General features: G+C 42.4%; 1 protein-coding gene across 1 annotated transcript; it reads left to right on the top strand.

Annotated features, from left to right (window-relative positions):
• The first annotated feature begins 2,717 nt into the window (after positions 1-2,717).
• Positions 2,718-11,689, top strand: KLRG1 (killer cell lectin like receptor G1). Its single transcript, XM_013956232.1, is given in 5 exon segments — positions 2,718-2,835; positions 7,889-7,981; positions 8,747-8,897; positions 10,296-10,400; positions 11,404-11,689. Coding segments are annotated over 5 exon segments (579 nt in total). The 3' UTR covers positions 11,516-11,689.
• Positions 11,690-12,556: the final 867 nt, after the last annotated feature.

Here is a 12,556-nt window from a genome sequence, read left to right as displayed (position 1 = left end):
GTGAGCTTGCAGCTCCCAAGCTGGTGTCATTTGTCATCAGTTTAGTAATTGTACTTTTGCCCCCATCGTTCACAGTTCACATCCTTAACAGAGATACTAACTGGTATTGGTCACACCTCACTCAGTACCTGTCTCCGCTGTTGATAGTGAACTGTTGACAGCTAATCTCTGAGGTATGGTTTTCTAGATAGTTTTGCACCCTCTTCATTGTAGTTTATTCTAGAACATGTTAATGAGAACAGGATGTGAGGCAGCATTAGAATCCTTGGTAAAGTCAAAATCTGTAAGATTTTCTGCTTCTTCTCTGCCTACAGGATTAATTACTCTGAAGCAGAAGAGAATTAGATTGGCTTAATGTAACTCATTCCTGGCAAATTGATCTCAGTGGTTACCTTTTTCTTCCAGGTGTTTATGAACACTTTGCTTGCTCTGATATTTTTCTGGGATTCATCTTTTTTTCTTGTGTCTTTTTAAACACAGGTACTAAATTGCCTTTAGTATTCTCTCCTCATGCTGCACAGATGCTCTAAGAGTCACTATAGAGCTCAGAGTCAGAGCCAGTCCTGTAGGCTGAAGCACGCCAGGTATCAAGATGAAAACATCTCATTTACTACTTTCTAACTCTTCCTCTTTGAAGCTGAAATCTCACCCCTGCCCTCAGTACTGATTTATAAGGCTATAAATGATCTGAGATTGACCCATCTAAAAGACACCTCTCTTCTTGAGTCATACTCCCACTGCTGAGATCAAAGAGTCCGGTTTCCAAGGCTGTGTTATTAGAAGGGGTGGGGACAAATGACAGAAGTTCTCTGTGAGAGCTCTGAGGTTTGCTTCACCTTTTAGTAGGAAAATAATCTTTGATTTGGTGAGTCTGTAAGCATGCTAGAGAAGCCACTTGTTTGTGAGGAGATAGGGAGACTTCCCTAAGCTATGCTTCTTGATATTAGTGGGAAGGAACATTGTTGGCTCCTGGCAGACTGATCATTTTAGTCCTGCTGTGAGTTGTGTCCTATTGTTGATTCCATTGGGAGCACAGCACAGACATCTCAGTAGCAGAAGTCAGATGTATTTATATTCACAATTAGATATTAACTGTGTGTTGCCTGTTTACCCTCCTATGGTGTGATCACTTCACTATTTCCTGTTCAAATAACTCAACTTATCACTGATATTTGAGAGAATAAGGTAAAACCCATCAAACCAGAGCTCTTAATTCTTCCACACCAGCCTTCACTTCTCTGCATGTTCACAAATAACAACGCCATACTCCTTCCTTAACATGCAGGCCCCGCAGCCAGCCAGTGGTCCGTCTTTGATCAGCCCTTTTCCCTTAGTCTGGACATTTAAGCAGCTTCTAAATCTTGTCAGCTTTTTTCCACCTACACGGATTACATTCCCAGCTAAGCTCTCATCGTGACGACAGCAAATTCTCCCTGTGTGGGCTTGACAACTCTCTTTAGACTCCCCTAATATCCATTCAAAGAATTCAAAGGAGGCTTTCCTCCTCTTGTGTTTCTTTGCTCTCTTCTAACTTCCCCTTCCCCTCAAGTACAGACTCCCTGTCTTCCCATCTAAAGGTCCTACATAGAAACACAGGATTGGAAGGAATCTCACAGATGCAATGTGCCACCCTTAGAGGCAAGTGCGTGATGAAAGAGTTTGCAAGAATAGCCACTCCTTATCTTCCCCGACATGCACATATTGCAAATTGTCCACAGCACTCTATATTGAGTGAAATATCCTCCCCTGCAACCACTCCTCAAATTTACAGTGTCCCACGAGGACAGAGAGAAAACATCCCTGTCCTAGAACTGAAAAACATGGCAAAGTTCTTTGGTGAAAATGCCCAGGCAATTCACATAAGTGAACTGTACCAGTAAGAAAGGTGTATCCCCCCAAACCTAGCAAACATCCTCAAACTAGGCAGGAACTGGAGGGGATCAGAATCCGGACCCAAAAGGAAAATCAGGCTACCATGCAACAAAGGGGGTTCTCAGCATGCTAGAAGCATCGGTACTCCCCACCATTCCTACCAATGATCAATCTCTGCTACTTCAGAAGAAAACTATCCTGTCCTCTTATTTCTGATGCTGCTGAGATACTGACTCAGAGGGTCTTGAGGGATGCTAGCTCTCAGCACCTGTGTCTCAAGCACCTTCACACTTAGTACTGGGTGTAGAAAGAGTTCCCAGTAAGTGTCCAAAGCTCGCAGGCTTCCTTCTCAAAACCATGATCTGAACCTCTACTTCACTGTAAAGCTTTTGACAGCAGTAGGACTGCCAATTTGCTGTAGCCATTGCTTATCCCACTGGTCCTTTTTACCTTGTACTATCCCTATCCACCTGCTTCATGCCTTATCCTGAGAGGGAGTTCTTCAGAGCTGCACACATTTACACAGTTACTACCACAATGTAATCAAAGCCTCTTGTGTTGACAACAGTTAGAAAACCCATGAACATTGTGATTAATCACCTCTTCCCCTAACTACTGCTTTATATATAGTCACCCCTCAGCAGATTAGGAAATGGAAGTTGTTGCACCTCCAGTGCTCTCCATTCTGGTGTTAGCCTGCTTATTTTGCGCAGCTGGAGATATAGCTTGCAACTTTACATTTCTTGTCTTCTGAATGCAGCCTCGGGTTTCCTGTTTCACAGATGTTGAACCCCATCGCTCAACAGCCTGATCGAAACATCTTGTCATACACACTCTGCTTTGGCATGGAGGGAAACAGGTCAGAAAATTCTGCAGCAGGAACAAGTGAGGAAATAATCTGTACGTCTCTCAAGTTCTCTCAGACTGCTCCACTGCAGGCCAAAGCTAGATGGGAAAGGTCAGGTAAGGAAGCTAGATGAGGTAGGTGAACAAAGGATTTTATTTCATGGTATTTCCACAAGATCTAGCAAACACACTCTGAGTTGGCCACAGATTTTGAGTAACCAGCTCAGGGTGCTGTAGCTTTGATTTTAAAATTATCTGAGAATTCTCCTGTGACAAAAGCCAATGGGCCAGAGACCCAGCATTATTACCTTCCCTCTCTCCATCAGACTCCTTTCAGTGTCTCCTGCTGGGCGCTCAGTTCAGAAACCCCTTTTACCAAAAGAAGTTTGCACTTTTTAAAGTTGTCTGCTTGTCAGCAATAGTTCTTTGAAGGGCAGGTGAGATGCGGCTACAGATAAATTAAAGGTGTATGCTAATCAGAGATCAGAGACAGAAAAGACATATGAGATCATCAGTTCTCTCTCCCATGGGGCTCTGCAGGATTGTTCTATGGGATACATTTTTTCTGTGCTTTCTTTGCTCAGTTTTATATACTACCTGGTGAGCAAAATTTCAGCCTGTCCTCTGAGACAGTTCTACAGGGCAGCTTACTATCAGGAAGATTTTTTTTGTACTTGCCTTAAATTTTCTCTTTCCTAGTTTCCATTTCATTCCCCCTGTTTAAGCTCTGTAAGTGTCATACTGAACAATTTCTCTGGCCCCTTATTTGTGCTTTTGAATAATGAGATTTTGCATTGGTGACCTTTCTTTATAAATGCCTCCTACCTAGGAGTTGATTGCTTTTCCTCTAAATGCTATGCTTTAGGTGAAGTGCTTTGTGTTGGCTGCAACACTACTGGCTATCCATAACTTTTTTCAGAGCTGTTATAGCAACCAGGGATCTCACTATGGGATAGGAGATTTCTGTGCCCTGTTCAGAGTAGCTGTATATATCTGCAGTTGTTAGTGCTGCCCCATTGTTTGCTGAGCTATAAAACAATGCTGGCACAGAACTCCCAAAGTTCTTATCTGCTAGCCACACTGCAGCTACTTGGAAGGTGATCTTGCTTTTAGACATGTTTTCAGATGCATCAGAAAATGCAGAAGCATCCCTTCATTCCTCACCGCTTGTGCTCATCCAGTCCTATGAGAGGTGGGTATTCCAGGATCCCATGTTGACCTGTTTACAGTTTTCTTTTTAATGTTCCTCTTCTCCAAATTTCCATATGCAAACTGTTCCTTTTGAGATAAAACCAGAGGGCCTGAAAAGAGGAAGCTAGTCTTTGAAAACACATTTCTGTGCGTATTATTTAGTTATTTTCCAGCTCCCTTCTGCCTGCAAAGGACTACTGCTCTGAACACAGTTTAAGTACCTTTCTTTAGCAAGACTTTGACTTTCAGCTCTCTCTGCATGCCCCCCCACCCCCAGCCTCTCTTGAGAGATGCGCTTTCACGTATATCATCTCTGCTTTCAAAAGCACACCCTTACTACTGAATCACATCTGTGACCCAGTATAACAGGGTCAAAACAACTGGTTCTGGCTCACATGGACTCCACTAACATGAATAGTTGCACCAGCTGTGTTCTCTCTGGCTGCCAGAGGGTCTGAAATATTCCACACTACCACATACCAGCCCAGTAGTCACTTGACACAGTGTTCACCAGTACAGCATGCTTGCAGTAACAGCAAGGGACCAGGTCTGTGCCATAGCTAGGGACAGGATCTTCATCCCTCAAATCCTCCTCCCCTGCCCTATGTAGTCATGCTGCTCCCATACTGACGTAGAGACGAGCTGAGGGGATCTATCTGGGACAGTGCAATGACATTCTTCTTATTGTCCTTGAAGACTTGAATTATTAAATGACAACAATTTTCAGTTTCTGAACTGAATCTGGACTCCCAAACCTAAAAAAAACTGGGTTGTGTTGTAGATGAATACAGTTTATCACAGTTAACTCTCCAGAGCTCTAACAGACCTAACTTTATATTTTTTATACAGGAAAATTATAACATTGAATTTTTACACTATATATCAAATTAGACCACCTCTCTCTTCTCTTGGAGAGATTCTTCCACAGTATCCCAGACAACTATATGAGAATATTTCTAGATGCTCCACTCAGACTTTCCCCCTCTGTTTCAGACTCATCTTGGCTACTTCCCCCTCCCTTTCCCAGAAGGAGCTTCACATGATACTCATCAGTCTGTTTTAAAAAGGGGAACTGCATGGACTCCCTTTAAGGGAAAAATGCTAATTTATCAAATTTTATTCCACTTCCCTGGGTTGAGCACTGCCATTCAAGTGAGGCTCAAATTCATCCTGAAAGCTTCAATATGACTTGCTCCCTTCAGTTTCATACTTTTTTTTTTTTGTCATAAATTATCTAAGTGCATATTTTTTTCATAAAAAAAAAGTGAACTTTCCTGCTGTTCTGGTTGTGGAGATGCACTGGGATTTTGTTTTGATGCCTATTCACTGATTCAAGTTAGCTCCTTTTTTCTGCATTTGGTTTGAAACAATACCGGATGAACTGCCCTATTCATTGCTAGTAGGTGCTAGCAGGTGCTAGCTCAGCTGCCCGTGCTGACATTTAAGGATTAACTGTTTCACTGATTATTGTTCCAGTAGCCTTGTCCTGGAAGTAATTTTCCCTAAAATCAGGAACAGTGATCTGGAGGATGCAGGAAACACTCTCTTTGAGATGCAAGAGAGGAAGGTAAACAGAAGTGTGAATCCTCAGTTGCTCAGAAATGTGGTCTCAGAAAAAAGAATTATGTTTCAACAGATATTTATCCCCTTTTGCTCAGATTTCAGTTTGTAATCTGCAGAAAAGCAGCTCCACCCTACCACTTAACCACAGGCTGACTCCATTCACTTGAGGACTAATTTGATGGTTGTTCTTATTTGGACAACCTTCCTAATCTTAAAGGATGCATTCTTGTGTTTAAGTGAAGACCCTTTCCCTTTGCTTTTAGCACTGTGGTTTTTTTTTCTGGATGTTTTCCACAGTATTCTTGTCACGTGATGTGTGTGTGTTTTCAGCCTACAATGGGATCCTTAAATAGTCCCCACTACTGCTTACAAAAATTTTATTCTTTTAGCTATCCATTTTAATTTGTCTTTAACAAACTTTCTCATTTTCCCGAAGTTTCCCATTTTGCAAATTATTATACTATAGTGATTTTTTGGCTTTTTTTTACTCCTGCAAAGATGTTGAATCTCAATGCCTTTGTGGTCACTGTGACAGAGAAGTTATTGGATGGAATCAGGATAAGCCAGGGCAGGTACACAACTCAGGGCAAAGCCACAAGCTGCTTCCACTTCTGTGTGTTTCCTGACTTGCTGCTCTGTGAAGTGATTATTGATGTTGTCTAAACAATTAATCTCAGCATCGTATTCTGACATGACATTTGCTAATTTAATCCTATTAGTTGATGTCTGTCATTATCACTGTGCTGCTTTTACTGTAGTTCTGATTTTCTTCATCAGTCCATGATTGCTGTCATCATCCTTGTCTGGCACTCCATATATAATTCTAACCCTTTTTATTTACTGGTATTTGTCTGGTCTGTGGGGTTCCTCTAACTGTTGCTTGTTGATGCAGTTAACTTATTAATCTAATTTGACTTGGTTTTCTTGAAAAGAAAACAGCCTCCTCTGTCTTACCTGTGTATTTTTTATTCTAATGTTATAACATACTACTCACAGCCCTTCTATCAAGTTTCTGATATGTTTGCTGTGGCAGCATCATTGGTTAAAGCTAGGGCTTCACTTTTTACCATTTTATTCCTTAGACTCCTAGACTCCTAGTTTAGGAGTACAAATATGGTTGTTTAGGTTTTGTGACAATAAAAACAGAAAAGCATCTGAGATTCCATGAGCTCCACCAGGGACTTTGCCATTGGATTTGTATAGAAGACTTTGGCATACTACAACAACAGGATGTGGTATATAAACTTAATAGATAAACACAGGAAAATCTTTGATCCCTCAGTCTCAGCAACTATTAGCTGCACATTCCATGCTTTATAGAAAATCTTATTGTCTATTCAGCTGTCATATTGAGATTAATAACTAAAACAAGCAAACCAAAACCCCCTAAAGCTCAGCTGTCGTAGTAAATGTAGTCCTCTCTCCATCCCTGGGAGAGCAGATTTTAGTGTTGAGATTTCAAACAGCTTAAGACACTGAACATCTCTTGGGTCAAACACAAGCTCAAGGACATGACACTGGGAAAATAATGTTAGATTGGAAATTAATTGGTCTTACTATCTGTAAACGGATCTCTTAGTTCTCTAAATTGCAATCCTGTCCCATCCTTTGAAAGGAAGTTGTTCTAGACTATGGTGGAGGCTGCACTAAGAAACCACCTTCTTCCAGGGGCAGGAAGTAATAATTGGTGGTGATGATGAAAATGTGGAGAGACATCTGAAGGCCTTGCAGGGCTGTTCCCCTCATCCTGGTACTTCCACAACAAATATATGGATAAGAACATAGGGCTGACTTGGGAGCGTCCTGGGAAGACAGAACACAATTATGTGACTAAGTCTGTGAACATGATGCTTTGCTGAGAGAGCTGGGTGAAAGGTCTTGATTTTGCATTCAAACCAGAAAATGGTAACTGTGGCTGGGCAGGACCAATAAGGCCTCTTTTTGCCCTCAGGGCCCTGACAGTGTGTCAAGTCTATGCAGAAATGTGTTACTCTGGAGACTGGTTGTGATGTGCAGAGCATAGACACTCATTCTTGAAGACACAGAGCATGGGTATATTACTAAAGGACTTGTGGAAAGATCTTACAGTGCATCCCTTCTCTTCCTTTCAGAGGTGAAGGCTTGCAACATGTCAAACAAAGTCTCTGTTGTACCTATCCTGAATATTGGGATAGGAGTGTTCTAAATAGTTTAGTTCTTTACAGAACTGCCAAGCCTTACAGAACATGCCGTTGCCTTACAGAACTGACACTAGGAAACTACCTAAAACTGCTCTTTTTCCTGTGGCTTCTGTTCACCGTGTTTTCTTTTTCTTTGTCTTTGTCTTTGTCTTTTTTCTTTTTCTTTTTCTTTTTCTTTGTCTTTCTTTTCCTTTTCCTTTTCCTTTTCCTTTTCCTTTTTTTTTTGTCTTTTACAGCTCCCTGTCTATGGTCAGCAGCTGTAAAGGGCTTGGCTCTAGGTTTTGGGATACTGAGCATCTCCTTAGCGACTGCTTTGATTTGGAAGATGAGTAAGTGCACAAAGGGGTGCTGAGTGTGAACACCCAAGAGCAAAGGATTGGAGACTCATCTAAGCAAAAGAGTTCAGATCCTGAACTCCATTATATCGGGTTAAACCAGAAGTTGTTCTAGCTCTCTACCAGCTGTTAATACCTAACACCTATCCAGTTCCAATTCCTATATTTTGAGGAATATATTCCTTGTGCAGACCCCAGGCAATCCATCTCAGGCCTTGTGGTAGAGAGCAGTGAAACGTACTGAATGCTCTTTGTAGATTTGTCTGCTGTACTCATGGTGGCAAACTGTAAAACAAATACATTAGGTGTATAACATGCTTGCATGCACACGGAAGGTGTTAAACCATATGATAGAGCCTAGTGTTTGCTGCTTAAAATCTGTTCACCTGATGTGTGATACGATCACACCATACCCACAAAATGATGACATTTTTTCACTTACTTTTGCACACCCGGAGTATCTTTTGCTTTCACATGGCCAAGTTTGGTTCTCAAGTATCTGAGCAGTTCAGAGGAAATCCAGGGGGATTTCCTCTAATCAGCATCAGAGCGCATGTGACTCATGTACAAAGATGTGGAAATTGCACAGAGGGCCTGAGGTTACATGTTCAGGTTTTGTTATTTTTAGATGTTTATCCTGACTTGTGATTTATGCCTTGACGCTATCCAAGAGACTTGCTTTTCAGCAGGTCTGTGCTTGCAAGTGCCCTTCAGATTGGTTAATGGTAAAAAAAAGTTGCTACTTTGATTCCTTTACAGATGACTCCCACCCACACTGCCCTGAGCAGTGGATAGCCTACACAGGGAGCTGCTACACCTTCTCCAAAGAGAGGATGGATTAGAGTTCCAGCCAAGAATCCTGCTGGGCACAGGGTGCTCATCTCCTGGTGATCAGTGATACCAGGGAAATGGTAATGGTTTACAGTCTTATTATTTGAGGACCTTCCATTTCCTTGCAAATAGCAAGGCATCTGGGCAGTGCTGTCACTCTGGCAATATTGTGACATTAAAACGGAGGAAGGATTTATGTCTGTGACATTATAGTGCACTTCCAGTCTCAGTGTACATCTAAGAAGTCCAGGAGGCAAAGAAGTAGATGGGAGGGAGGAGAGGGGAGGGTCACCAGCAGCTACTCAGAATACTCTCCTCCCTGCAACCCCCTCCAGCTCCTTCTGCTCAGTGACACTTGTCACTCCTTGTGTTCATGCACAGCTATTTATTTCTCAGTCTGTTTTCAATGCTTACTTCCTCTCTGTGCCAAGAACTCAGCTGGGCTGGTGATACCAGAAACCATCTGTTCCACTGCTCATTTTCTAGCAGGTGCTTTTTGGGGGAAGGGGCATTAATGACCACTGAAGAAATGGGTTGAGGTGGTTGATCATGAGGGAGGTGAGGCATGTTTGCATCAGTAGAGCAGAAACACTTGATCTGGCTCCACACAAGGCAGGGCTTATTTACTTAGGTCCAATGAATGTGGCTAGAATGCTTCCAATCCTTGGACAGAAGCTGCATTGTATGATGTTCTGCAGACTTACAAAGCCGGTTCTCTGCTGGATTGGGAGAATGCACCAGGCCCTCACACTTGCTAAGGTAAATCGTGACTCCTCGAGAAACAACCATACTCTCCAGTTACCCATTTTTCTGCATGAAGAAAGCCTCCATGGTCCTGCTGCATGGTCCTCCTCTTGGCTTTTTTTATAAGATTTACTTCAGGGTTGAATTTCTTTTGCAGGCTTCACCTTTTAACAATAACAGGCTTCTTCTTTAACAGAGGAGTGAAAGGTTATGCAAAAGGAAATGAATACTGAAAAAACGTAGGAGGAAATTTCATATAAAATTTTAATAAGCTTTGGTCCTGGGCTCTTCACAGGGATCTGTTGGTGCCTTCACTTCCTGCTGTGACCTGATTTTACCCTATGATTGGTAATGCTGTGTATTGGCTATGTAGATATGTAGTAGAGTATTAGTATTAATACTAATAACAAACATTCCTACATAGTGCTCTGTATAGGAAACTCCAGGAGACTGATGTGCATTTGGTTCACTTAGTTTCCTGAGAAATGTCCTGTGAAGAATCAGCCCAGGACCCCTGAAAGCACGCTTACTTCCTCATGAGTGTACATATACTTGTTACTCCAGACATGATCTGCAGGGCTGATCTTCCTGATCAGAAGATGTGGAGAAGCAGTATTGTCAGCCACATAAGAAACAGGCGAGGCAGAAGTATTTTGGTTTCTGTTCTCTTGACTCATTCTTACATTTTCAGGCTGGTTCTGATTAGTCTCTCTGTAATTCCTTGCCACTTCTGGGACCTGTTCCAGAGTATGCAAACAGAATGTTTCTGGATTGGACTGAGCAACAGCACAGGCTCTGGATGGATTTGGGAAGATGGCTCTTAACTCAGTGGCACAAAGTGAGTTTGATTCCATTTTAAAAACAACAGTGCTAATTCAGATTGCCTGGTGCACTAGACAGCCAGGACTCCTGCATCAGATCTAAGGAGCTTTCTTCCTGGGCAGATATTTTTCATCACCTGTATGTCCTGAACTCCAAAAGACCTGCTTTTTACTACCCTGTACCTTGTAAAGTCATGGACCTGTGAAAAGCAGGGGTGATGTTAGTATCTCACTTACTGCTTCATCCAGCTTCTCAGACATTGAAGTTATTTGCCTGCACTGCCCACAGTTGCATAAGCAGAAAAGCATATGGTCCAGCTGGGCATTCCTGGTTTTGGCCACCTTGTACCCACTCTGCAAATGCTGGTGTCATAGAGTGGATGCAAGGACTTGGCCCTTTGCTGCTTGGCTGGTGCCAACCCAAGTCAGAACTTTCATTTTGGCTCAGTCTTTACTTGGACGAAACTCAGCATTCTGCCTGAGGGAACACATTATGATTTGGTCCAGTGACTTTAATATTAATAATGGCCTGACCCCTTCCTTTTTCTAGCATTCAACACAATGAGTTAGTCTCTAACACTTCCCACTTTCAAGGAAACTCGCCAAATATCATGCTCTCAGTAGGTCAGCAATCTATCTATCTACTTGGCTTATTTCCTTTCATAAATTCAATTTTCTATTCTTCCAGGCTCCTTAAACACCATCATCTTTCAGTGAAGCTCTCAACACTGCCGTTCTCCTGCTGATGGTTGTACAACACTGTCATTGCAGGCCATCATGTCTGTCTGATTTAGATTTGGGTTCCACAATGGTAAAATGACTTGGGCATGTAATCTCTGAAGTAGATAGTTTATTTTGGTGTACATTACTCCTTCTGTAATAGTTGCCCTTTGGAAGCTGGGTTCTGTCACCTCCTCTGGGCTTCACCTTTCAAAAGCAGAGGTTTCTTCTTCCTTGCCTCCAGCAGACAATCATCTCAGCATTCTGCTTGGTCTCACTTTTGTTCCATGTCTTTTGCAGGGTCCTCTCGAACAGCCCTGTGCAACAATGTGTTGTCCTGATGAAAGATAACTTTCAGGCCTCCAGTTGTGAATTTTCTGCTGCATGGATTTGTGAGAAATCTCTTAGATAAATCTCTGTACTTATTCGTCTCACAGCTATCTCATCACTGGCACAGATTGATCTTGATCCTGCAAACCAAAGCTGTACAGAAGAGTGAGGTCTGTTCCTTGCCCTTTCCACACCCTGACCAAGGTGCTATGCAGGGACAGGCTTGTTGCCCTTAAGGGTGAGTTATCCTCAGTACTAGATCTATATCTCTTGGTTTACTGCTGTTTGTGACCAGATGAGATCTAGGACATATTCCCTGTCCTGGTATTTCCTCATTGTGTCCAGGGCTAGGGCTTTTGTCACAACAGACACTAGGTCGTCAGATCTCTGAGAGTGAGTTGGCTGTTTTTCTCCATTGCTGAGCACCAGATTTTATTTCCAGTCCCAATGTCTGAATTGTTTGGTGCCAGCAGGACCTGGAAAATGGAACATGCTGTTCGCTGCCAGTAACATATAAACAGACTCTCACAGTGAGTCTCTCCTTTGCATCCCAGTGCTCTGAATGGGAGAAAGGAAGGTGAAATGAGACTGCAACTTCTGTAAACCCAACAATGAAAATAAACCTCCAGTGCTGTAGAGGACCAAAAGTGTGTATCATCTGTGTCATTTCTTTTTTCTATTGGAAATTTCTATTTCTATTTTTATCAGCTGAAGAAAACAGAAATATTTTAAGCAGCATAGCAGGGACTAAAAAACTTGAGTTTTCATCCAGTTTTCCCATTGTTTGTTTGGGTTACATTGGATGAATAATTTTGTCTGTGCCAGAGTCCCTTCAACTATCAGAAGAAGATAAAGATGTTGTCCCCCACTCCTCCAAAATTGTCAGGTCCTATGAAGTAATGCCTGAGACTTTGCCTGCAATGTCAACATTGTGAGAGGGTCTGGAGAAGGAGATTCAACAGTTACTTTACCGGACAACCCAAGTGAAGAAACAGCTTGTTTTTACCATGATGCATGTAGGTGAGCGAGCATCCCAGAATCCCAGAATGGTTGAGGTTGGAAGGGACCCTCTGGAGATCATCTAGTCCGACCCCCCTGCTCAAGCAGGGTCACCTAGAGCACA

The sequence above is a fragment of the Apteryx mantelli genome, chromosome 1 (assembly GCF_036417845.1).
Source record: "Apteryx mantelli isolate bAptMan1 chromosome 1, bAptMan1.hap1, whole genome shotgun sequence".
NCBI lineage: Eukaryota > Metazoa > Chordata > Aves > Apterygiformes > Apterygidae > Apteryx > Apteryx mantelli.
The sequence above is the reverse complement of the archived record's forward strand: the minus strand, read 5'-3'. Positions and strand labels throughout refer to the sequence as shown.